Below are 26,539 nucleotides of genomic sequence, written 5' to 3' on the forward strand. Positions count from 1 at the left end.
ACCGTGCCATCTCTGTTGTGGGTAACAGTGGTGTCCATCTCCTAATGTCACCATTTGGGTTAAATGAGAGGCTGCGTGGGTTTAAACGTGGCACGTGTTCAGCATATGGTAGCCACTTGTGTTATTATCATTATGCCCTACTTATGTAGCCACTGAATATGGTGTGTTTTGTCTCCAGGTTGATACCTATTCGTGGGTGAACAGAATTAGTTCTAGTCTAAAATTCCGTAGGTGAGAAGTTCAATTTCACCTTTTTACCCAAAGATTTCAGGGCCTGGGAATTATTCTCAACACAATTCATCTTTTAATCTCACCTCAATTTGGGGCCTACAAATGTGAATGGTGCCCTCAAGAGTTTTGCAGTGCACAACTTGCACAACCGTATGCAGCATCCGTGGGCCAATCTCTGAAGTGTGTTTGACCAGTGGTACAGCCAGCCTGATACCATAACCCCTGCTTGTTGTTCAGCTTTCTTCATCTGAAACGTAAGACATTGTCTTTGCCCTGCCTATTTCACAGGGCCGTTGTGAGAAACTAAAGAGGTTTTAAAGCAGAAGGCACAACTGTCTCAGGTAAAGTGCCTGAGCTTCGGGATTCAGGAGTCTAGGTCCTAGCTCTGTCATTGGTTGTGTGGCCTTGGGTAAATGACTTAAGCTCTCTGGGCATCCTTTCTTCATCTGAAAAATGGGCTAATAAGAGCTCCACCCTTACAGGTTTGTAATAAGCATTAAATGAGACAATGCCCTCATCTCAGCACAATTCTGAGTCCAACTGTTCCTTTCAAGGGAAGTTGTTAAATATTAGTGGTAATAGCACAGATCAGAAAATTAATATAGAGCAAGAAATCAGCCCAGTGCCTGGCACAAAGTAAGCTCTCGGTAAATATTGAGAAGGATATTATTTCCTGGCTTATAGCCATGGCCTTCCTGACTGGTCTTTCTGCTTCTGCCCTCACCCAGTACAGCTGAGTGATACTGTTATAAATCAGATCAGGTCGCTTCCCGGCTCACAACCTTGCAGAGACTTCGCGTTTAACTCAGAGTAAATGTGGAAGGTCCTACAGTGGCTCATGAGACCCTGCATGATGTTCTCATCCCCTTATGCCTCTGAATTCCTCTCCTACTGCTCTCTCCCTAAACGGGCCAGGCTCGCTTCAAGCTAAGGTTGCGTTCTAGCTGTTCATCTGCCTGGAGAGCTCGACCGCCAGGGTCTACTTGGCTAACTCCTTCACCTACTTCAATTCCTTGCTCAAATCCCCACCTTCTCAGTGACGCCTGCCCTGTACACAGTACTTACCTTTCAACATATCCTGTAATTTATTTATTCCAGTATTGTGTCTTTTCTGTGTCCCCTGCTCAAATCCAAGCTCCACCAGGGTGGACATGTTATGGTCCAAGCACATAGAACATACCTGGCACATAGCAGATGCTCAGTAAATACGTGTTTGGTAAAAATTATTATTCTCCAAATAAAAGACATCGTTCTCATTTCTTGCAGTCTACGGGAAAATGTTCTGAGGTTTTAGCAGAGGAGTCTAGGAATGTATCTATCACCACACAGAACTGGCGAGCCAAGGGCAGTCTCTCACTGCCCCCATTATCCCCATCCTCCCCAGCCTTTCCCAACACAGTGTGAGCAGCCATTGCTCTAAATCCTGAGGGGGGGCGGATACGAGAAGAGTGTCCCAGGGCTGGGAGGAAGCACGGTGCCAAGCAACACCGTCATATTTTCACAGACCAGCAGCTACTGCACCCAGAATCTGCTTCACCCTGATTTGTCCACAGCCCTGGCTCCCCTCTGGCACATTATAAAGGACTTCTATTTGGAAAGTCTGTGTTCTTAGACCGGGGGCAGTGGTGGGGAAGGTCTCAGCGTCAACCGGCTTTCCTAAAGTAGGAGACAGCTTCTCCCACTAGAGGGCGCCATTATCCCATGCTTTCCTCCTACTCTCACAAGGGAGGATCAACATTTCTAATCTCTCGGGGAAAATCAACCTGAACGGCAACTGTCCTCTATCTTAGGCTTCAGCTTTCACTCCCTGCGGCTTCAGCATAGGACATGCTATTGTGGGACAGGTGGCCGAAACCATCAGTTTTACAGAATCTCATCTGAGAGACTGTTAGAGCCAGAGGTAACCTTACTTACGCACTTCCCTCATCCTCCTGTTCGACCAGTAGAGATTCAGAGAAGCTGGGTGACTTGCCAAAAGATGCACAGCCAAATAAGGACAAAATCCAGGCTGGAATTTGGGTCTCCTGACTCCTCATCCTCTCCTACAGTAGTGATATTCCAAAAAACAAACAAAAAACACAAAATAGAACAAACAAAAAACAAAAACAAAAAACAAAAAAAAACCCTACTATTTATCCAGCATTTACTTGGGGCCAGGTATTATCCTGGACACAATACTCACAACATTTATTTATTCATTCAACAAGCATTTGCTGCACATCTTCTATGTGCCAGGTAGTACTAATGAAGGGAATACAGTCCTGAACAAGTCAGGCTCCTATTTTCAGGGAGCGTACGTACATTCTAGTGTGCAGGTGCAAGCACAGGGCTCTGTCATCAAGGACCTTTGTCCTCGGGGAGAAAATTGCTTTGAGAATGTTTAGTGGAGATAAATAGAAATTTCATCGTAGGGATGATATCTCTAAACACATAATACTGAAGACATTCTAGACTTGCTAGTAATTTATCTTAATTATATGTTGTCCAGCAGTTTGAGAGAGACCTCCGGCGCTATGCCACACATGAGCGGAAGATGATGCTGGATAACCATGCGTTATATGACAAGACCAAGGTAGAGTTGTCTACCCGGCAGGGGCTTCTTTGATCCTCATCCCCATGGCTGGCTCCCTGAGCATTTTTCCTGAACTGATTTTACTGTCCAGGTTCAGTTTCCTTTGCCCTGAGCGTCCTGTTCCCACAGATCACAGTTGAGGGCAGCTAGAAAGATCCTGTTGGGAGCACGGTCCCCACCTGGCCCAGAAGGTACCTCAAGGGCTTTGGGCTCAAAGATGATGAGCTTGTTGGGTGGGCCCTCAGAACCAGTCCAGCAGTGGACATTAATTGAGTTTGGTATATCTTTTGTATTTTTAGTGAAAATTCCAAAGGAAACCAAGGATTCCCCCAAATCATAAAGAACACTCAAGTACCCCTTAAATGCAATGAGCAGTAGCATTTTAAGTGACCACGTAGGTCATTAATGAGAGTGTACTGCAAGAGAGCTGCCCTGAGGTGTAGATGCCCTGAGGTGTAGATGAGCAGTCAGCTAGGCTCACTCACCAGCTATGTAACTCACTTGGTATGCCAGCCTTACACAGGTCATGAACCAAATTCATGCCTCAGCAAAACGATAAATTACTGTATGAATTATGAAGAGTTAAATATTCATCTGTTAAATCTACATGCCAAGGTCTACTGTTCTTACAGTGATCAAGGACAACAAACTAAGCTCTGAGGGGAATAAGAACCAAAATAACTAGAAGTAATGATCTTTATGCTCTAGGAGCTTACAGTCTAAATGAGTTGTATTTAGTTAGAGCTATCTCAGTTACAAGTCAGAAACCCAATCCAAGATGGCATAGCAAAAAAACGGTGCTTGGCTTATATATTGCAGCTTCTGGGTGTTCAGGTGTGGCTGCAGGTATGGCTGCATCCAGCAGCTAATGCAGGTTTTCCTCAGTATTGGTTTCATTCTCAAGCATGGTTTTTGCCACGGTTCCCATCCTTCCCACTTGACAGAGAAGAACTTCTTTCCTGATAGTTCCGGCAAGAGTCCTAGTTGATAGTCATTGGCCAGGCCTGGGCTGTATGCCCATCCCTGAACCCTTTACTGTGGCTCTGATTGGTCAGACTTGGATCATGTGGCCCTCCTTGGAGATGGAATTAGCCCCACCTGATCCACATGGACTGAGAGGAGGGAAGGGTGGTTTTCCAAAGAAAAATCAAGGTGCTGCTGTCAGATGAGAGGACTGTAGATTGGCAGGAAAGCTTTAGATGCCAAGCATGTGAGTGGAGGCAGATTCGTGTAACACGATTCAGGAATACTTAAAATGCACACATTCTAAATAGTTTAACATAACGGAGTACATCGTACATGCCCCACACTGTGCTATAGGCAAGAAGGGATGAAGGAGAAGTGGTGCCTGGTCTAAAAGAGGTCATGGGGTGGGAGCCTGGGGGGGGTTGGGGGGGCAGGTGAGGAAAGCCAGAAGGAGAACCCAACATATACAGGTACCCTATAATTGCCTCTCCTCATCACCCGGAGAGCAGTGCATCGTTCTGGCTGCACAGGAGAATTCCCCAGAGCCTTTAAATAGATTGGTGATAGGACCTCTCCTGAGATTCTCATTTCACTGGACTGGGGTGTAGCTTAGGCTTCAGTGTGTATTTTAGAAGTCCCTTCAGGTGGTTCTAATGAACAACTGTGGTTAAGAACAACAGACTCATAGGAAAAATACCAAATGCCTGTAGCTAAATATGTAAGATTGTCATAATTTTACCTTAGTCTATGAAATATTCTATTTTTGGGTGGGAAAATATAGAAATTACAGAAGTCAGTTAAGATTGAAAAAAAGTCATTAAGATGACTTTTTATACCCAGAAGCAGGGAATTATGTTTTGGTAGTAATTCATTCGCCAAGACAATTTACAAGTAAAACTTTCACTGTGTCAGCATTGAGATGTTTAAAAATATCTGAATGCACATATTTCTTTTTATATTTTCAGAAAATATTCCTCAAAGCAGAAAGTGAAGAAGAAATTTTTGCACATCTGGGATTGGATTACATTGAACCATGGGAAAGAAATGCCTAGAAAAAGTTGTCAACTTTTTTTCAGCTCTTTTTTTTCCAGGTTGAATAAATTATACTTCATATTATAGTAAAGATGCCTTAGGAAACTATGAGATTCTTTAAGCCTTATTGAAATGCAGATTGCTTTTAGAAATAGTTTTGGAAAAATGATAGGGCAGCACCTGGTAATGGGTTATGCTCCAGGAGTAGGCCATTTATATGACTGTTGCTTAGATTCACAATGCATTTTTCCATAGAAATGATGTTGAAATTGGTGGCTTGTATCCAGGGAAGCTCATCAGAGGCCACTTTGCCCACAATGTAGCTGAGATACTGTATATTTGCAATAAAAATAGGAGGAAACAAGATGGTGGAGTCTTGTTGTTCACTGAAATACTATGAAATATTCTAAACAAAAATGTAACAAAATGAAAAAATGAAGAGTTGAAGATTTGAGGACAGAAACAGGTTTAACTAGAAGATCAGAGATTCTGGAGGGGGTTCTGGGTCCCTTCCGGAGCTTTTGGAGAATGGGGTACTAACTCTTGACCCACTCTGCTCAGGTCATAGTCTGCTCTCCCTGTCCCCATGGAGCTGTTCCCTAGGCATTCTGGCACAAGGCCACACATGGGATATATTCCCACTGCTTTTACTCAGAAGTACAATTTCCTAAATGCCAAAGGAATATCTCCCCTGTTTGCTATCTCTCAGACTCCCTCTGGATCTTAGTGGCCCTTTCTCTCTCAGGGAGATGCTCTCTCTTGGTCTTTTCATCTTAGGACACCCAAGGTAAGGGAGGCAGCTTTGAGAGCACATGTGGGCGGGGGGCAGTAATTGACTGGGTTCGTGGAACTTGTTCTTAGTTATTTGAAGAAGAGGGGACATGTTTCTGAGCAATCGGAGCCCTGATGTGAGAAAGAAATGCCTCCATGGCGTATGAAAGTGGAGTTGGTGGGTGGCTCCTGAGATGCTGTGGACCCACTTCTCCCACTAGGAGACCCTGCTTGTTCGCAGTGGCTCTCCCTGCACGAGGGAACCAGCTCTCCTCGAAGCCTCCTCACAGAAGCAATCGTGAAGGCCTGACCCGAGCCAGCTGGTGCCATCCACAGACTTTCCTCAGATGGCAAGGAATTGCGGCTTAGCCCACCCCTCTGGTCCTGTGTTCAGCCACTGAGGGTCTTCTTGCTCTTTCTTCCTGGAGAGTGCACTGGAGGCCTTTCTCTCCACTCTCACAAAATGGATATAGCCCTAGTTTCTAATAATCTCTTGGAACAACCCTTGCCTTCCCTCCACCCTATTCACCCTCAACACACACACACAGTCTGTTGTAGAATCGCCTTCCTTGAGTACCCTCTGGTCACAGACACAAATGGGAGCCATGAGTGATCCAGCTATGTGCTACGCCTGTGGTCAGGGGACACATGACTCCCCATGATCTCTACCTTGAGATGTTCAGAAATAAGAAATTGCTTCCCCTCATACATCCCCTCCAAGTTTTATTTATATCCCAACTTGCACCATGCTAGTCCTGGCCAGCCTTCTCATGGAAGCCAGGTGTGATGGGTTTTGGGGGGTTTTTTTGAGAAAAGAGATGTGGAAAAAAAGATGATAAGGCAAGACACGCAGAAATCAAGCCCCTTTCCCAAAATCATAAAGAAAAGCATAGGTCAAGACTAGAATCAAAGGGCTCCTTCTGGACCTCACTTGGTGCTTCACTGATTATTAAACAACAAGATCTGAGTGTTGGAACGAACCTTCAGCTCTGTCATCTACAGAGATAAACCCAAACGTTTTCCAGATCTGCAAAAGGAAATTTGGAATGATAAGAAGTGGCTTGACATCTCTCCTCACTCCGAGCACAGATCCCTGGGTTTTCAGCTCTGTTCCAGCTCTAGGTCTGCTCCTTGACCAAACTGCATCATTCCAGGCTCAGTCTGGGCATAAGCCACCACAACCCCCTCCTTCTCTCCATTTCGACAGTAGGACGGTAAGTGTCATGCATGGGCTCCTCGCTTCCGGCTACAGTCTTCACATACACGTGGGCTCCTTCTGCTCCCATCATATTCTTCTCATGTGTGGGTGACCTCCTAGGATTCTTGAGAAAACAAACAGGTTTTTCAAAATTAAAGCAAAGCTTCTGGCCACAATGAAGCAACAGCAACCAGATTTACCCTCTCACCTGAAACAACCAAAAGTCAGGAAAAAACCACTTAAAACAATAGTTTTCAAGACACTGGACATCAGGCAGAGGAGGATGTAATCCTTGAGAGACAGAAAACAAACGAGGGGAGGCCTACAATTGCCAAGTTTAATGCCTTGGCAGATTTTTTCTGGCCACTCAACTCTCTTCTGTTTAATGTTAGCATGGTGTTCCTTTTTCATTCCTTTTACCTTTAATCTATTAGTGTCTTTATATTTAAAGTGAGTTTTTGCAGGCAGTATATAGTTGGATCTTGTTTTTATATCCAAACTGATAAAAACTTTTTTGATTTTTATATCTCTGCCTCTTAATTGGGGTTTTTAGACAATTTATATTTAATGAAGTTGCTGATATGGTTGAGTTTAAATGTACCATCTTCCTATTTGTTTTCTATTTGTTCTGTTTGTTATTACTTTTAAAATTTTTTCCTGCCTTCTTCCATATAGATTTTAGGAGCATCTTATTGAGTTCCATGAAAAAAATCTGTTGGGATTTATATTGGAATTGCATTTATGATATAGATTGACTTGAGGTTGTTTGACATCTTTTTTTTTTTTTAAAGATTTTATTTATTTGTTTGACAGAGAGACAGCCAGTGAGAGAGGGAAGACAAGCAGGGGGAGTGAGAGAGGAAGAAGCAGTCTCCCGGCGGAGGAGCCTGACATGGGGCTCGATCCCAGAACGCCGGGATCACGCCTTGAGCTGAAGGCAGATGCTTAACGATTGCGCCACCCAGGCACCCCTTGTTTGACATCTTTCTGCTCTTGAGTCTTCCTATCCAGGAGCTTGGCATGTAACTCCTATTATTTAGGTCTTATTTAATATCTTTCACTGAAGTTTTATTATTCACTACAAAGGGGTTACGGTTTTTGTTAGACTTTTCCTTAGCATTCTACATATTTTAATTACCACTACAAAGTGGTATTTTTTAAAATTACTTTTTCTAAGTGATTGCTATTAATTTTTGGAAATGCAAACTACTTTATCATATGCAGGAAACTTGTTAAAATCTCTCCTTAATTCTAATAATTTATCTGTAGATAATTGGCTTTTCTATGTAGATAATTATATCATCTGCAAATAATGACAGTTTTATTTCTTCTTTCCCAATCTTATACTTTCTTCTTCTTTTTCTTATTTTAATCCTTACTGACGTATAATTGACAAATAAGATTATAAGATACTTAAAGAATATGATGTGATTATTTGATTATACATATACAGTGTGAAAGGATTTCCCCTATTGAGTTAATTTCTACTTCTTTTTCTTATCGTACTGCATTGACTAGGACCTAAAGTATCCTTGTTTTGTTTCTGATTTTAAAAAGAATTCATTAACATTTTACCTTTTGGTATGATGTTTGCTGTAACTTTTTTTAAAAAGATGTCATCTTTCAGGTTAAGGAGGTTCCTAGTCTATGTTTAGTTTGCTAAGAGTTCACATCACAAATGACTGTTTAATTTTTTTAGACTGTCTTCTCCTGTTGAGATGGTCACACAATTTTTCTCTTTTAATTTGTGAGTGAAATAAATAATATTAAATTGATTTTCTAATATTAAATCAACCTTGGATTCCTACCCAACCAATTAAAAATACAGTGAGAACCTCCTTTGTGCCTGAGCTTCATTGGGTTGCCTCTTTTCCACAGGTGTTCACACTGTACTTCTCCTGTACATAGAAGGCTTAAAAACCCTTAGCTTGCATTTATCAATGATATACAGTGATTTTTTAAAAAGATTTATTTATTTAATTGAGAGAGAGACAGCACAGTGGGGAGGGAGAGTTGGAGAGGGAGAGAGAGAATCTCAAGCAAACTCCCTGATGAGCATGGAGCCTGATATGGGGCTCGATCTAACGAATGACCCTGAGATCAGAACCTGAGCCAAAATCAAGAGTCGGACGCTAAGCCAACTGAGCCACAAGGGGCCCTATTGATATACAGTGATTTTAACCAAGAGTTCTTACCTCAGCGATCTTGGGATTGTCATAGATTTCTGAAATTTCACATGGCCTCTCACTTTCCTAAGTTGGTAAAAATAAGAAATGAAGAAGAAATGAAAGGTCACAACGTTTGCCCTTGACCATGATTAAAATCAGTGGTTCTTAAATCTGCATGCACATAAGAATCACTAGAAAGCTTTAAAAACAAAACAAAGTAAGCAAACAGATAATAATTACCCCCCCCAAAAAAATCCATAAATGAGAAATACCATTGTAAGTTACTTCAAAAATAATCCAGGATTGGGGCGCCTGGGTGGCACAGCGGTTGAGCGTCTGCCTTTGACTCAGGGCATGATCCTGGAGTTATGGGATCGAGCCCCACATCAGGCTCTTCCGCTATGAGCCTGCTTCTTCCTCTCCCACTCCCCCTGCTTGTGTTCCCTCTCTCGCTGGCTGTCTCTATCTCTGTCGAATAAATAAATAAAATCTTTAAAAAAAAATCCAGGATTGACAGTGGAGAGAAGTGGGTAGGGGTAGGGATCAAACAAGGTTGGCCATATTTTGAATTCTCCATGCCACAGATCTCTTGTCCAGAGATACTAATGTAACTGGTTTTGGTGACTGGTATTTTTGGTAGCTTTCTAGATGATTTTTAAAGTGCACCAAAGGTTAAGAAACTATGACTTAAATAAATGACACCAACAACAACCACAGTACATCTTAATATGTTTAAAGTTTACAGCTTGTCAACACATCTTTACAACCATGATCTCAGTACATCCTCACAACCTCCTAAAATAGGGAGGGTAGTTTTTATGACTCCTATTTTGGAGTAGAACTAACCAAGGCACAGAAAACGTGAAGTCACTTGCTCAGCATCATGTAAATCATCAAGTGGCAGAGCCAGGGGTAAAGCCTAGGTTGTCTATTTCCCGTTAATGTTTATCACTATGAGAACAACCAGGATTGTTCATAGAGGATAGAATTAGAACCTAGAGTCCACACAATACAGTTGTATTACAACTAGAGAAACCTCTTGGATATTGTCTGGGTGGCCTTTGAATTCTGAGCCTGGTTTCCAGAGCAATCCAGCATTTGGAGTGGTGGGGATGGTAGATTCCCTCGTGACCGATCTGTGTTCCGATGTAGAGAAAGGGCTAAGATAAACAGAGCCACATACTTGTGGGCCTATCCCCACCATAGACCCCTCAGCACCTGTTTGTCTCCTACCTTTCCTGAGATTGTCCCCACTCTCTTTAGGAAGCTTGGGCCCTTTTCTCCTTGACTTTAGAAAACACACCCACATTACAGATGTGCATTTGCCATGGTAACACCCATCCCTCACCACGGTGACTTTTTGCCACCCCCAAATACCATCCTCGTGGCCACAGGATCTCCTAAAGTGAAGGTTGGGTGACAGATCAGCTCTGCCCGGAGTATAGTGTCATGAGTCTGAGATAGAAATTGAGGGGTAGGAACGTCCACTATCATGTCCCCGGGAAACAGATTCAGATCCTGACACACTCAGCCCAAAGCCAGTTCACTGAAATACTGATTCCTGCCAACACAGCCAGACCCAATGGAGCTTGCTAATCACCTCGGTGGACTCATTGATGCTTCTTCTTCGCCGGATCAGTGTAAATAGTAAAGCCACCAGCAGGGCTGTGGCCACCAGGGACGGGATGCCTGCTGCTAATCCAAGAGAGGGCCCACAGTCCTGGCACAGAGAGAAGGACAGAGTCAGGTTCTCCAAGAATAAAGGGAAAGTTCAGTTGATTAAAAATAAAACAAAACAAAAACTGCATAGCCTCTAAGTGTCATATACAAAATCAAAAGATTAATAAAATACTATGGAAAAGATATCTGCAATATACATGACAAATGATTCATGTCATAAAACTTAATTTACATAGTTAAACCAATGGGAAAAGGGTGATAATCCAGTAGGAAAATGGGCAAAGGATATGCACAGGCCATTCCTATGAACAGAAATACAGATGTCTCATTAACATAGCAAAAGCCAAGAAACAATTCATTGCAATGATTAGATACAATTTTAACCTATCAGTTCGGCAAAAAGTAAAAAGTTATACCCTGCATCATTTTGATGTGAATGTTTACACTTATTTGCACTATATGCATTAAGCAATTAATTTTCCAATTTCCATTTTGCTTTGATCTGAGTGGAAACAGCCATGCTTGTCTCCACCTAAATTTTCAGATTTGTAGATTACCTGGAAATATCAAAGATAATCTGCAAAATCCTTACGAACGCTCAACTCTCATATATAACATACATACAGAGAAGTATATAAATTATAAATATATAGCTGGATGACTTTTCACATGTGGAACCCATGTAGCTAACCAGATGAAGACACAAAACATGGCCGGGACCCCAGAAGCTGTCCCACACTCCCTTCCAGCAATGGCACGTGTAACCACTGTCCTGAACTGTCACCGTAGATTAGTTTTGTTTTTGTTTTCCAACATCACCTTGATGGACATGAAAAGCATGTACTCTCTTATATCTAGCTTTCTCTGCTTAAGACTCTGAAAATTGCCTGTGATTTCTGCACTCTCTCCCTCATTTTTGAGCTGAGTTGGTCATAAGAATAATTTTGAGCCAGATTCTGTGTTTGGTGACAATTCACGTATTGAACTTATCTCCTCAAAACTAAGGTAGGAAATGGCTAGCGCATTATTATTCCTGTTTTATAAGTGACCAAACCAAGGCTCATAATGTGGTGATATACTTACTGCTTCTTTCCCACTTGTAGCAGGTGGGGAGGAAGTCTGTTTGGAAAAAGAACATACATCTTAATAAAACAAAATCACACGGTGCACATTATACAAACAGCCCATCCAAGGTTAAGCTATAATGCCTAAATGCCCTAAGTGGTAGATCCAGGGTCCACGCTCTTCACCACTGGTCTATACCACCTTCTGTTACCAAATGCAGCACGCCAGCCCAGTCTTTGTACTTGACAGTTCAGTATGGCTCAGCAGAGACCGACTTGCATATGTACCCTGGTTCCAAACCCCCCTGCAGACAGGCTCTGATGAGCCAGGTATTCAACTCTTCCCTACTTCCCAGGGCACCGGCATTCCGGTCATTCAGCTGTACCAAAAGGGAAGGATTATTATTTTTTTTCTAAGTTCCGTTTACTTATTTCAGAGAGAGAGCAAGCACACGAGAGCAAGCAGGGGCAGGGGCAGAGGGAGAGAGAGAATCGTGAAGCAGGATCCCCACTGAGCGTGAAGTCTGACCCAGGGCCTGATCTCAGGATGGAAGCCAAAATCAAGGGCAGGCCACTTCACTGACTGAGCCACCCAGCTGTCCCCAAAAGGGAAGGGTTATGCAGTAGAATGTAACTGCCAGATAGGATGACCAACCATCCAGAGAACTTGCCCAAGATTTAGGATGTGTGCTGCTAAAACCAGACAGTCCCAGACAAATCGGGATGGTTGGTTGCCCTACACAGGTCCAAAGGGAGGAGGGGACAGAGGAATGGGCTATTAACGGAGAAGGCATTACAGAAGGTGATGTACTAGCATCACAAGGGCTTCCCTCTCCCCCCAGCTCACCTCTGCTGCCCTGAGCTTCTCCGAGTTACCGTCATAGCACAGGCCAAGCCAGGATAAGACAGAACCTGGGGTCTCTACAGACCTGCTGAGTTCAAGCAGTCGGGAGAATGTTCCAGCAGGGACCATAGCAAAAGGTTTTGACAGGTACAGAAAAGGATAGGGGAGTTGGTGTGAGGACAATAGTTGGAGGCTGAAGCAGGGAGGAGAGCAAGCCAGGGAGATTCCGAAGGCAGGGCTCTACCTGGAGGGTGGAGGGGATGCCAGGGGAGTGGAGGGACAGAGATCCCGGGCAGCCAGCAGTGGGCACCAGAGGCAGAAATGAATCATAAGGTGGCCCCTTTCTGCTCTCGCCAGGACCTTGCCCCCGAGTAAAATGTGATCAGTGGCTCATGCAGCCTCTTACCAGATAGGTTCAGTTTATGCTCTTTGAATAACTATGTAACACAGCCAAACCCACTAAAAAACCGAGCCAGGAAAATGCCTCGCTCAATCATAGCAGCACTACGGGTCAGGAAACCACCTGGCTGTGTTATCTCTACACAACATGAGAGCAGAAAATAGAAGATCAGCTATGGACTGAAACTCTCTGCCTTCAGCAAGTGACAATCTCCATCTGACTTGGGACTAAATGCCATACTTAACGCATTAGTATGTCCATTCTTTTTGACCCAACAATGCCCCTTCTAGAACATGGACTAAGGAAATCACCTTAAATGCAGACAAGGATTTAGCTATAATTATTTTTATCTCAAAATTATTCCTAATTGTGGCTAATTGATTAAAGAAATAATTCACTTGAAGGAATACCATGTGACTATTCTCAGTATGGTTATAAGGGCTGATGGAAAATATTTATCATAAAATCTATATAAGATCGTATATAGAATAAGAACACAATGGTACAGAGACAACAAATGTCAAAGTATATGGAAAGTCAAAATATATGTAAAGTGAAACAAGACTAGAAGGAGCAACACCAGTGTTTTCTGCTGATTGGCGTTTAGGTGTTTTGATTTTTTTTTTCTATTTTACTTTCACAATGTTTATTTACAATTTTTATAATTGAAAACATTTGTCTCAGCACCTCCCCCCCACAACTGTTCATAAGTGCCTTTGAAAACATGCAACTCAGCCCTCAGCATGAGGTCCAAGTGAAGGAGCCCTGCCGCCTCATCCTCACCCCCCACCCCAGGCAAGTGGCCGACTTGCCCCGTGACTGGGGCCTGCAGCACTTACCGTGTTGGCCAGCAGTGTGAAGTTCAGGGAGAAACTCTGGAGGAGAGAAGGAAACATGAACGCACTGGGAATGGTCAGTCAGGCTCCTGACCCCTCTCCCAAATGACATGTACCCTGGAGGCTCACAGGAAAATTCACTGATTCCACAGGCTCAGTCAAACCCCAACCTCTGCTCTCAGTCTCGGCCCCTCTCCCCTCCTCAGTTCCCCAGCCAGGGCTGGGTGAAGGGGCCAGCCAGTGATTGCCTGACGGGTCCCAACCCAGACTGTATTAGACATTCAGCAAAGGGCTGAAAGTTGTTTTTCCCCAGAACTCCTTTGACGGAGGGACTGGTGAGAGTATAGAAGTATTTGGTACTTTCTGCTTGGGGTAGGAAGGAAGGGCCACAAGGGGTCCTCTGTAGAGGGTTACCCTCTCCTCTGTTGTCCTGACAGCTCTGCCCCAGCCCGGAGCCTGTGTCTCAGACTCAGCACGCACAGAAGCCTTGTCCTTCTCAGGCCCGCGCTCCTGGGAAGGGGTTCGGAGCAGCTGTTCTTGTTGGAGCTCACTCAGCACCCAGCCTCACCTCTCCCCCAAATATGGAGTCAATATTGAAAGGTCGTGAGCTCCATGGGGCACCAAATTGTTAGCCTGCGCAGAGCCTCTGGGGCCTCCTTCCTCTTCCCTGTCCCCATCTCCCGTTACTGCAGTTTGGGCTAGCTGAGGCCAGTCTTTCCAGGCTGCTCTTTACTGACACCAAGATAGACAGTCTTCTAGGACAATGTTAGAGCATCTGGGCCACCTTGGGTCAGGGGCTTCTTGCTCAAGGGACCCAAACACTGTCCCTCGTGCTAACACCAGCCAAGCCCACAGATGCTGCAAGGACACTTGGTGGTCACTGTATGGAACACAGCTGCCCAGAGCTTACCTCATCCGTGAATACTGGGTACTGATGTCAGCAGACCCAAGACAAAGCTTCCTTTGGGGGGACAGCAGAAGAGGGGGAGAGGCAACAAGTGGGCCATTGCATGTACTGTTTATCAATATCTGGATGACGAAGATTTTGGCCAATTTCAGAAAGACATTCATATTTTGTAGAAATAACGCTCCATTGCTCTCGTGGAGAGAAAAACATCACATCAGTTTGGGCAGGGAGAATCGGAGGCGGTGTCCTTTAGAGAGGCAGCTGGATGGGGTGAGGCAACCCTGGGCTTGGAGTCACCTGCTCCAGATTCCAGTCCAGACCCAGTCACTTAAGAACTGTGTGGCCTTGGAAAAGTGACTCAGAGTCTCTGGTCCCCATTTCCTTGTAGCAAATCTATTTTCCCAGGCTCAAAACAGGGATAATGTTAACCCACCCTGCCCAGAAGCCCAAAGGGAACAACATCTAGCTCCTTCCAAACTGTAAACTATTCTAGGTGTGCAGGGGTGTGTGGAGGGAGTCACACGACGTCATGTTCTTCACGGCCCGGCCAGCACAGAGCAAAGGCACAAGGAAGCCACTCGGGAGGTTCTTATGGATGGATTTTCGTGCATAGATTAGCAACATTCCAGGTAAGGGGTTTGCTACGATACACTGCTTGCTAGTCTAAGCATGACCTAATATCTACATAACGCTTCTAAAGGCACGTGAGGATCTCAGTAGCCAAGTGTCCCTCATTATGAGCTTGCCATTTGTGAGGGGAAGGCAGAGAGAGAGGATAATTACTCACTGTGATTGAGGGGACATCATGTGTCTGACACCGCATGCATGACCGCCCCATACGGGAATGCTGTCATCCCTACATCGTGGGTGTGGGTACTGAGAGCAAGACAGGCTGCTAGTAAGTGGTCTGGGTCTGGTTAGGTCACGGATCTTCCTAACTCCAAAGCCGGAATTCAACTCTTTCTCATAATCTCTTTAATAAAGGAACCCCAGAAGCCTCTTCTAACTTAGCAAACTTCATTTGATTGAGTCACACCCAAATATGTGTCACAAGTCAGTAGAAAAAATTGGAAAGTTTCCAATGCAACTTCTGAGTATCTAGGTTGCTGATCACGTAATGAAAGGTGGACTGAGCAAATGAGGATAAAGGCGTGGATCACACCCACTGCCTCAACGGAGAAATGAAATAAGCCAAAACATCTACTTTGCGCCCTTGTTGTATGTGGGGTTTTAAAAACAAAACCTTAATATTAAAATAAAAGATGAGATCAGCAAATATTAGATGAGAATTGTTTTAATGATTAGCATTTTGCATATAGGATAATAATAAAAAACCAAGCCCCTTGAAGTCATAGTACCGACAGCACAGTCACATTTGCATGAGGAGATGTGAGCTTTAAATCCCTGGGAGTTGTTTTTTATAGCGAGAATGGAAGGTTAGGGTGAGAAAAGATACTAGCCTACTCACCATTTCTGACAGCCTCCCAAGAACCTTCTCCAAACACCGCCCTCAGTGAGCTCCTTTCTTGCAGGCGTTGTTGGCTTGTGTCTCACATTTGTACGAGCATCCAGCTGAGACAGCCAGGGTGACATGGCAAGGGGTGGCTCCGTGAGAGCTCTGGCCAAGCCATTTATGGTCAGGGGAGTAGCTGAGTCGTCTGCCCACCCCGCAGGGAGATGGTGCCCTGCTTCATGGCCACTGTGGATGGCCCCATCACCTATCCTCTTTGTTTTCTTTTTCTCCTCTTACTTTCTAGGCTCCTTCCTCAGCTACACCACCATCTCAGCAAAGAGCCCAAGTCTGGCTCAAGAGCTTGGTGGCTTCTGTGGCCGGCAGCTCTTTAGAAACAATGGGCTCCACAGGCTGAGGCTGGCCGCACCCTCCCCCATGGCTGGCTTCCGTGTGGACTGCTGTCCCTGCAGCCGCGGGGTCAGCACACCAACGGCATCAACAGAGAAGATGCCTGCGTGATGGGTGTTGGAGCCCGCTCTGCGCTTGAGGCAGGGCTGTAGGTGCCCCAGTGAACACACTCCCTGGTCCATGAGCTGCCTGCCGGGGAGTTTGGCCTCACTCCCTTTCTGATCTCACATTTTGAGTGGGGACCCTCGTAGAGCTGGAGGAAGCCACTGACAGGGACTGCTTTCTGTTTTTCCTGAGGTCTTTGTTAGGAATTTCCTTCTTTAAAACAGTGAGGAAACCGGAGTCCTGTGTCAACAAAACAACAGAATTATGACCGATAAATCTGATCACTTAAATGAATGTATTCATCATGATTCAACAAATCTTTCTGGCACTTTCTATATGTCAAGTGGTTTTCTGGGCAGGGTTCTGGGCCTTGGCGATGAAGACAAATGAGGCCCCAGCTCTTGGGGAGTGTATTATGTTCCAGCAAGTGCAGGTGGACCCCAATCAAAACACATGAGACCCTCTAGGAGAGGAGCAGACAGAGTGATCGGAATGATGGGGAGACTGTTGCTTTCGGTGCCCCTGAGAGATGACACTTAAGATGTGTGTGAAAGAGAAGAGGGTCCCAGGCAGAGGGAACAGTGTATGCAAAGCTCTAGGGCTGAAGCAGGCACAGCCCGGAAGGATGTGTGTGTTCCTAAAGCAACATAAACCAGGAGAGTGACGTCAAAAGGAGTAAGTTACAGAAATAAAACAAACGAACAAAGAAAAAAAGAGACAAATGAAAAAACAGAGTCTTCACTATCAAGAACAAACTGGTGGCTCCTGGGGGACAGGGGGTGGGGGATGGGTGAAACAGGTGATGGGGATTAAGAGCACACTTACCATCATGAGCACTGAGTGATGTACAGAATTGTCGAATCACTGTATCGTACTCCTCAAACTGCTATAACATGGTATGTTAACTACACTGGAAATAAACAAACAAACAGAATGTCTTAACAACAACAACAGACAGAGTGAGCTAGGGGCCGGATGGGGCGAGCATGGCAGGGCACGGTGAGATTTCCATCGTCTAGCAGTGGGACGTCTTTCACAAGTCTAAGTGCAAGAGCCAGGTGATGTTGACAAGGATCGCCAGGCTTCCCTGTGAAGGCCAGGTTTACAAGGGTAGGGTGTCAACCCAGAGCCTGGCAGCAGCATGTGAGTGAGCGCTGATGGGGGCAGGGGAAATGGAGAGCAGTGAATGGGTTTGTGACTTACTGTGCAGTAAAGGTGGTGAGATCTGACAGTGGAGTAAAATGTGCAGAAGGAAGCTGACTCCCGGGTTTGGGGCTTGGCTCACAGAAGGCACAGGGGCACTGTGTGTGCAGGCAGGTGGTACTGGAAAAATGGATGTGGGGTGCTGGGCTCCAGGCCCGAGGATACCGTACTGAGCAAGAACCACACGGCCTGTGCTCTGTGCTTCACGGGGCTTCTGGTTCCCAAGACTCCGTGGTGATGTCTCTGCCGACGTCCTGCTGTCTGGAGGTCATGGAGACAAAAGTTCAGACAGGCCCGTGTTCAACGCCTTAGCTGCAATTGTGGACGCCACATGGTCTTAGGCAAGTAAAGTAACATCTTCCAGTCTCGGTCTCAATCTGTAAAGTGGGGCTAATAAAGTTTACAATGACTAGTGAAATCAGCACAGCTGGTACGGAGTGTGCCTCTAACTTTGCTGGGTGGGCATAGAACCCCACCGGGCCCCAGGCGCTGCACCGAGGGACTCTAGGGCATGGACCCCACCCCTCTGGCTAGGCTGTCTGTGGTGGCTATTGCCAGTGAGGTCCTTGTTGACTCTTTCTGTTTACTTTACAAACCCTGACCACCATCTCTCCCTCCCATGGACACATGATTCCTTCAGGAGAATTGCTAAGGCTTCTAGTCAGCGGTGCACTGGCCAAGTGTCTGGGCCAGTCGTGGTTCTCTGGTCACAATGGACTGTGATTAACTTAAGAAGGGGACTTTATTGGCTGGGGATAGCAGAGCTCACAGAAAGAAGAGAGGGCCAGAGAAGCAGGCTCTGGGAAGGCAGAGCGAGGTTGCTCCTGAGGCTTCAGCAGCAGAGACCCTTCCACCGTCTTCTCAGGATAGCCTCCCAGGGAAAATGAGCTCCAGAACATCTCAGCCCTTTTGCTCCTTGATCAAGACTTCCATTCCAGGAAGAGGATCTGATCTGTCTGGCTTGGGTCACGTGACCCAGGAGGCCACGCCCTCCCATTGGAGACTACGTGACTGCAAGAAGTCCTAAAACCTTGGTACTCCACACGCAGCACAAAACAGTTGCAGAAATTGCATTAAGACCGATCTGAGCATTTTAAAAAGCACAGTTCCTTATTACCCTTCCCTGATAGGACCCACAACATTCTTTTTTTTTTTTTAAAGATTTATTTATTTATTCGACAGAGATAGAGACAGCCAGCGAGAGAGGGAACACAAGCAGGGGGAGTGGGAGAGGAAGAAGCAGGCTCATAGTCCAAGAGCCTGATGTGGGGCTCGATCCCATAACTCCGGGATCATGCCCTGAGCCGAAGGCAGACGCTTAACCGCTGTGCCACCCAGGCGCCCCGGACCCACAACATTCTAAACGTACCCCAAGGTCTCCTCAACTGGTCAACCCGAGAAGACTGTCCTTGATTAGATGGAACCTCTGTCCTTGGGTTAAAAATGAGCCTGTATCACAGGAAATAAATGAGATATTCAATTTGCTATATTTGAAGGGGGCTTATTCCACGCGCTATTTATAAAGGTCCACCTTGGGGGTTAATGCAGCGCCCCAGGATTACACCAGCTGGGTCTCATTTCTACCCCTAGGCCTGAGCGGGGAGTAGGACTGGCTCCCAGAGCCCAGAGAGAGAGAGGCCACCTTACAGGAGCTGTGACCTTGAGTTTTAGATGCCACCTGTGGTCCTCAGGCACGGAAACAGGTGGAGACAAGAAGAAAGAGGTGCTGAGGGACAAAACGATGGTGTCTACCACATCGAGCATGGTCACCATACTAACCAGTTCCACAACAAGTATGCGGTCAGTTTTCCAGCCAGTTTGGATTCAAGAAAGGGGGCAACTTTGAAGCCATCTTTAGGTTTGTTCATGACTTCCTGGGTCCAATAGGGAGCTCTGTTCTGAACCAGGCACTGGGTACTCACCAGAGAGTAGAAAGCCACTGAGAAGATCCCCCTTTTTCTATCCTCAAGTCTTATAGCGTGAGAGGAAATTATCACCAAGAGGACCACTCTTGTCTGAACCAGTGATACAAAACCAGGACACATCCATAAATCCACATTCTTTAATGAAACAATTCTTTCTAGACAGACGAGTTAGCTCCTCTCCACTTTCTCTTTGAGACTAACATTTCATGAAATGTAAAATTACACAAAATAAAAAGTATGATATATTTATAGATAGCACTCTAAACAGCTTTTCTTTTTTAAAAAGAAACCTTTAGGCATTTGGGATTATTTTTCAGAAGTTTGGTATACCAAGGAAACTTGAAAAACAAGGGAGCTGAAGCCAAGGGAACATTTGTTCACAAACTGGACAACAATACCATGAATTATTTGAGACTTATCAAATGGACCAGATCAATGGCAAATCCCAGAGTGAATTTGCTCGTTAATAGGGTTTTACAAACGATTTAAACAGGCTGAGCGTTTCATGAGTAAGATGAAATTTAACCTTAGAGGAAAATGGTTTTATAGTGAATCAATGCACAGCCTTGTCTTCTCCATTTGGAGAAACTCCACAGGCTAAAGTTAGTTCCAGACCCTCACCCTGACCTGGGATTCAGGCTCTAGCTTCTGCCAGACCAGATCACACTAGAACTGGACCAGGCGGATGACCCAGACTCCGAGTACTTCATCAGGTCATCGAGGTAATTCTGTGAACCAGAGCTAGTCTTAGAGCTCTGTGACATCCCCAAGGCGTAGCACCCAATTAAAGGACAAAGCAGGCTGGCGCAAGGTCCCCTGTGAGGAGCTTTGGCGATGGGCCTGGGTCTTCCTGCGAGTGGACTTTCTCTCCACAAGCCAGGGCATCAATCCCTGAGCGAGCTTCCCGGGGAGCGGTCTGGCCAGCCCCAGCTGAATCAGGGCTTGTCTTGTCTGGGAGTATGTCACTCGCAGAAGGCCTAAATAAAGGTTTTCATAAGTGTCCCATTGTTTCAAGTTGGCCAAGTTGGGTGTTTTTGAAAATACTCATACTACAGAGATAGAAATAAGTACCATTGTTTCACGGGGGTGGCCAAAGCTGCGGCAGAGCCAACTCTGTTTCTGACTCTCTCCCACTTTTCCATGGATTTCATTGATTTTATTCAGGTTTCTAAGGGGTCGAAACAACAGAATTTTCCTGTCGTTGAACAAAGACCTCTAATAGTCTCCTTATGTATTCTGGTTTCAGCTTCAGTGTTGACAGATATGATGAGGCAAAGTAAAACCCCAGAAAATACAAAAATCTGAGAGCTGGGATCCACCTTAGCAGGCAGGTTGGACCACAAGCCAAGGGGCTCCCGTTGCTGAGTCCGAGGGCCCCCGGGGCAGGGCCTAGGACTTGTCTCGATGTGAGAACGCAGGCCGAATCTCCATCCAGGGCCAAGAGAGGGCTTGGCGAACGACACACATAAAATGCAGGGCTGATCCAGGAGGCCTGCTCAGTAAAGCTACTACAGTCAGCGGGTCGGCATCTGTCACACTGCATCGATTAAGGCTCTGACAGCTGGTCCTTTACATACATACATATATACAGACATATATTATTATTAATAATAATACTTTGAATTTTTTTCTGTTTTAAGGAAAAAAATATTTCCATGCATTTCTTCTACATTTCTTTGTATTATCCTTCGTTTGTTTTACTCCCAGCCATCATTTTATTTTTTTATTTTTTTAAAGATTTTATTTATTTATTCAACAGAGATAGAGACAGCCAGCGAGAGAGGGAACACAAGCAGGGGGAGTGGGAGAGGAAGAAGCAGGCTCATAGAGGAGGAGCCTGATGTGGGGCTCGATCCAAGAACGCTGGGATCACGCCCTGAGCCAAAGGCAGACGCTTAACCGCTGTGCCACCCAGGCGCCCCCCAGCCATCATTTTAATTAGACATAGTCCTCTGGGGGGCATATTCTGATCTTTAAAAAATATAACTTTTAAGCTTTTACAAATGCTTTGTTTAAAATGATGTCGCTTCATCCCAAAGGAATTCTGGTGCCTGGGAACTATCTCGGGTCTCACACGGGAAACACTCTCGTGTGCTGTCCTGTGCTCAATACCAACCCAACAGGACTTATAGTTATGTAAACATCATTTAAAAATTATTCCAACATAAATACTCTTTTAAAGCTAACATACCACAGCTTTTAGCTCATAATGCCCATAGATGCCTTAATGAAATGCCATTCAAAACTACCTCACTGTTTAAAGTACCCCGGGAGGTTCTAGAATTATGTAAACAACGTCCTCTACACTTCTCTAGCATGGTGAATTCTCGTGGCAGGTAGGTGATTGACTACCAGTTAGCCTGAGCAAAGTTACCCATGCACTCTTTAACCTGACTGGCGACAGGAAGTTAGTCACAGATTGACTTATCCCACTGATGATGATTCTTACATGACTTATAATTAACCAGTCTTCAACAGGGTTCGCCCCACGAGGGTCCTGAGCTGGTTCCTCAGAGGCTGTCTTTGCACATGTTGCAAATGCAGTTTGAATCAGTTGTCTGGAAGTCAAGGTCAACCACAGAAAATGCCTCCAAAGCTGGAAGAGGAAATGGTCTTCTAAGCCCATGGAATCCCAAGCATGGGGTGGGGGTGGGGTCTTCTAAAGTCAGCCAGGAAAGGAGTATCAGGAGGAGCCAGGATGTTTTCTTCTCGGCACACCGGGGACTCTCATCAGCAGATGTGTTGTTGGAATTCACAGTGGATGCCCTAGCCTCCTATGCAAGTAGGCATGGGGGAAACCCAAAGTGGCAAGGAGACCAATGACACAGAGGGAAGGCTTGATGTCTGCTAGTGTGGTGACAATGACGCTCACTCCAGCTCCCTGTGCACACTGCTTCCTGCGGGTTCTTCTTCAGGCCTGACATCCGTGTTCTCAGGTTTCCTGGTTGACATGTCCCTGGCAGACAGAAAGCAAAAGTCTCCAGCCAAAGCTATGAGTAACAAATCAGCCATGGCCAAGAATTTATCCTCATGGCTCAATGTGGAGAGAAGACAGCCTGAGTCTCCAGGACACAATCACATTGCCGGGCACCTACCAAAGCACATGCAGAAATAGAGGAGTGACCAACCCAAGGGCTGGCTTTTTGCCCTATGGGAGCAGCGGACAAGGAGAATGAATGTGACCAGCCATAGCTTGAGTGGTAAGTGACTTCAAAACCTTCATCTTCTCTCAAAGTCCAGGATGGATAACATTGTAGCCAGAATCAAGGAAACATCTTCCCTCCTCCTTTTTGGCGGAACTTCACCAGATACATACCTCCAAGACTAGATTTTGAGTTTTTGTTTGAGGAAAAAAAAACTCTACACTGGTTTAGGGCAGATTCACAAGGTGCTATTGTTATAGAACACATCCTGAGTTCCTGTGTTTCATGAACATCGATGTTATTTCTTCATGTGCAGGGCATCCTGGAACTTGGTGCTGGTGTACCGGGCGTGAAAGCCTTTCTTGTTGATGGTGCCGTCCGTGTGGAACCGAATCATCACGGAATCTCCCGCAGAGTAGATCTCTTCCAACGGCTGAGGGAAGGGCAGAAGAAAACCGGGGGCGTCAGGTGAGTTGGCTGGAGTTTCAAACACAGAGGATGAGACAGAGGTTACATGAGGACACAGGCAGGCCAGTGCCGCCATGGGGCGTCCCTAGCCCCAGAGACTCTGTAGGGCAGCGACACAAGCTCCTTTTCAAAGGAAAACATTGCCAGTTCTGCTCCAGGGAAAAGCTCCCCAGGCCCTACATTTTCAAAGACAGTCCTAGACGCACAGCTCACATGGAATCTCTGGATTTTGAAGGGCACAGATGGGCTGGGGACCGCTCCGAGCGCTTTCAGACCTCACCTCATGTGAACTTGACAAGGGGGGTGCTGTCCCCATTCTACATGTAAGGAAACTGAAACTCAAGTTCACACAGCCAGGCAGGACCCAAGCTCAGGTCTCTCTGACTGTGAAGTCACCATTGGGATAATCTCCCAGCGGACCAAACCCCAAGGCCCATGCCTGAGGCCTATGTCCTGTCCAAGGCGAAACATGGCATGGAGCCTCTACATTTGTCACAGAGGTTTCACCAAGGGCTCAACGAAGGGGAGCCAGGCTCCGAGGCTGCTGTCTGCCAGGGCACAGCGGGACCCAACTGGGCTTCCCATACAGTTCACTGCTCGGGACTCTCCAAGGTTTTCCTCTACATGTGGGCCCCACTTTCTGAAAGACTTTATCAAAGGCATGGCATTGGTTAGGTCGCACTTTGTCATCCTTTCTCTTTGGGAGGGAAGATGATGGGAAATTATTCAGAGACCGATATAAATGCCATTTTGAGGTTCTGATCAGCACGAGAAGCACAAGTGACTCCAAAATGAGCTGACATAAATTCAGCCGACAGCAAAGAAGCTTGTGCGATAGCCCCGGACGCAGAGACAAGGACAGGACAGGGGTGTGGTGGGAGCGGCGCCCAGCGTGGTGTGGCCGGAGCGTGACCAGGACCCTGTACTGGCCGGTCCACACACTTGCCCCGGGTGTCAACTGTATGCCAGCTTCTACACCAGGTGCTGGAAAACAGTGAACAACACAGGCCTGCCCTGTCTGGGGTAAGTGGCTGAGGAGAGAGGTGACAATGAGAAAAATGATGAGGACCTGGAGCCTAAGTCTGCGTTTCCAGTGAGATTCGCCATTCCCGTAGGCATTTGGAGTCGCCTGGGGAGAGAATTGTGAATATATGGGATATACAAAAGCATGACTTAAAACAAGTTCTAAAGCCTCAAGGCCAAATAAAGATGGAGGGGGAGGCAGGGAACCCTTTGCAAACATGGGAGGAAAATCCTCAAGGAAGGCGCGCTTACACAGCCTGCATCAGAAGGGAGCCCTCCTGATTGGCTCCCAGGCTACTCCCCGCCTCCTCTCCAGCCCCCTCTCCCCTTCCCCAGTTCACTCCAGCAGGGCTCCAGCAGTNTGCATCAGAAGGGAGCCCTCCTGATTGGCTCCCAGGCTACTCCCCGCCTCCTCTCCAGCCCCCTCTCCCCTTTCCCAGTTCACTCCAGCAGGGCTCCAGCAGTGGGCCCCAGCACGGTGTGTCTCACGCTCTGAGTCTTCAGCCTTCCACCTGACCCGGCTGGCACCTCAAGCACTCACCCCCGAGCCACAGAAGCGGCCGAGCCTGGGCGCCGTGCCGTCGTAGCCGTCGTAGGCCTCCATGTAGTCGTAGCCACAGTCGGCCTCCTCCTCCACCTCAAAGGTCCGGAAGATCAACTCGACTCCATAGCCGTCCTCTGCCACGATCACCCAGTCACAGCGGGCCTGGCTCGGGTAGTTGTTGTCCCCAAACTGGGCGTGGGAATACAGCTCTTTGGTCTGCACTTCAGCCTTCAGCCTGCCCCCGCACTCTGGAGCAGAGAGAGAGCCGCCTCGTCCCCTTGGCACAGAGACCCGTGGGCCACCTCCACCCACTTCCCAGCCCCGGCCTTCTCTCTTCACACCCTGATGCCTGCCAGCTTTCTCTACAAGGCCTTGTGCGTGCCCTGTAGGAAAGTCTGGCAGGTTTCATCATCCCATTTTATAGAGGAGTAAACAGAGGCCTATAGGTCTGAGTTTCAAGGCTTACGGGGGGGGGGTCCCCATTGGCCCTTCCCACTCAAGGCCCTATGTTCCTGGATTGGGTCATATAAGGCCTCTGGGGAATTCCTGAGCAAGCTACTGAAAAAAGCTGGTTGGCTGGATCTCTACCACCTAATTCCCCGGAAGTACTGGAAGCACAGAGAAGCTCCCGAGCCCCAGCTACTAACTGTAATTTGTCACTGTTGCCAACAGAGGGCACCAAAAGCACACAGAACTACTGGTAATCATTCAAACCCAGAAACCTCAGATTATAGACAGACTTGCTCCTGCATCTGGCAGTGCGGAGTATAGTCTGACTTTGAGGCTCCCAGGGGTGTCACAAGTGACCTGAGCCTCATCATTTGGGCTTGTATTCTGTAGCGCTGGCTTCTGAGTTTGTGACTAGGACCCTAACTCTGGTTGGCCTGGGTCCCACCCTATCTTGTCTAGGCCACTAGAGATCACATAATATAAATGGAGAAATGAGAGTGATCACAGATTAGAGAGTACCAGACATTCTGAAGGCAAGTTCCTCCTCCTGGACAGGACATGCCTGTCCTCCATGTGCTCCACATCCACAAGGGGCCCAGCTCCCCGCGGTGTGGCTTCTCTGTGGTCCATTGACACTCTCAGGCCCAGCTGGCTCCAGTGCTGCCTGACTGCCAACTCTTAACCCCATGTGCTCTTGTGGAGAATTTCCTCCAGGTCTGAGCTGTCTTTGGGAAATTTCAAGTCCCTGAGATGTGACATGTCAAGCGGAGGAAAAGTAATGCGTAATAGAAACATTTTCCATTTTCCAGAACTGGGCCTTAGGAGGTAACGGGTTGCTCCCCACCCCTCAGTTCCCAGACTTTGGGATTTCATGGACCAGCAAGGCTACAAACAAGTTTTGGAAAGAGGCTGGAAGGAAGGGAGGAAGGAAGGGCGGGCAGAAAGAGGTGTGACACCAACAAAGTGTGGCCCACTTTAAATGTTGTCAGTTAAGGACATTCAAAGAAAACCGCTTCCCCTTATGGTTGCCCACGTTTCATTTTTAAAGGGACATTTGATCGCCCACCTCCCATCCCCCCGTGTCAGCAGGAGCGGTGGTTGTTTTCCCGCGTCCATCACCATCTATGTCCAGCTCCCGTGGGCCTCAG

General features: G+C 46.4%; 3 protein-coding genes across 5 annotated transcripts in view; 1 reads left to right on the forward strand and 2 right to left on the reverse strand.

The window, feature by feature from the left end:
* DNTT (DNA nucleotidylexotransferase) overlaps positions 1–5,167 on the forward strand; it is a 28,609-nt gene extending 23,442 nt beyond the window's left edge. The window contains exons 10-11 of one of the 2 annotated variants that reach the window (XM_034663047.1): positions 2,720–2,803; positions 4,735–5,167. In XM_034663047.1, coding sequence (XP_034518938.1) covers positions 2,720–2,803; positions 4,735–4,821 — 171 coding nt within the window. In that variant the 3' untranslated portion in view covers positions 4,822–5,167. The remainder of the gene's footprint in view (positions 1–2,719; positions 2,804–4,734) is intronic. The other variant, XM_034663048.1, reaches the window with a different exon arrangement.
* Positions 5,168–5,228: 61 nt separating this feature from the next.
* On the reverse strand, positions 5,229–16,517 carry OPALIN (oligodendrocytic myelin paranodal and inner loop protein). 2 transcript variants are annotated; one of them, XM_011222007.3, is made up of 6 exons: positions 16,138–16,514; positions 13,766–13,801; positions 11,702–11,737; positions 10,539–10,658; positions 8,966–9,022; positions 5,236–6,894 (listed from the first exon to the last, which is right to left on the reverse strand). In XM_011222007.3, the coding sequence occupies exons 1-6, from the start codon at positions 16,138–16,140 to the stop codon at positions 6,718–6,720; spliced, it is 429 nt and encodes a 142-aa protein (XP_011220309.1). In that variant the 5' UTR covers positions 16,141–16,514; the 3' UTR covers positions 5,236–6,717. The 2 variants fall into 2 exon arrangements, with proteins under 2 accessions (XP_019652765.1, XP_011220309.1); XM_019797206.2 differs by lacking the exon at positions 8,966–9,022 and having other exon boundaries at positions 5,229–6,894; positions 16,138–16,517.
* A 3,380-nt stretch (positions 16,518–19,897) lies between these two features.
* TLL2 (tolloid like 2) overlaps positions 19,898–26,539 on the reverse strand; it is a 131,525-nt gene continuing 124,883 nt past the window's right edge. Inside the window, 1 exon segment of the mRNA XM_034663052.1 lies at positions 19,898–23,339. Within this exon segment, the coding sequence (XP_034518943.1) occupies positions 23,205–23,339 (135 nt within the window). The 3' untranslated portion in view covers positions 19,898–23,204.

Source organism: Ailuropoda melanoleuca, chromosome 6 (assembly GCF_002007445.2).
Source record: "Ailuropoda melanoleuca isolate Jingjing chromosome 6, ASM200744v2, whole genome shotgun sequence".
In the NCBI taxonomy this organism is placed as follows: Eukaryota; Metazoa; Chordata; class Mammalia; order Carnivora; family Ursidae; genus Ailuropoda; species Ailuropoda melanoleuca.

What these genes read in the sequence shown, in the direction of transcription:
- OPALIN (XM_011222007.3), bottom strand. An exon ending in CTACAAGTGGGAAAGAAGCA is followed by an intron (nt 10,659 to 11,701) that starts GTAAGTATATCA and finishes TCTCTGTGCCAG; the next exon opens with GACTGTGGGCCCTCTCTTGG. An exon ending in ACAATCCCAAGATCGCTGAG is followed by an intron (nt 6,895 to 8,965) that starts GTAAGAACTCTT and finishes TGTTTTCTCAAG; the next exon opens with AATCCTAGGAGGTCACCCAC.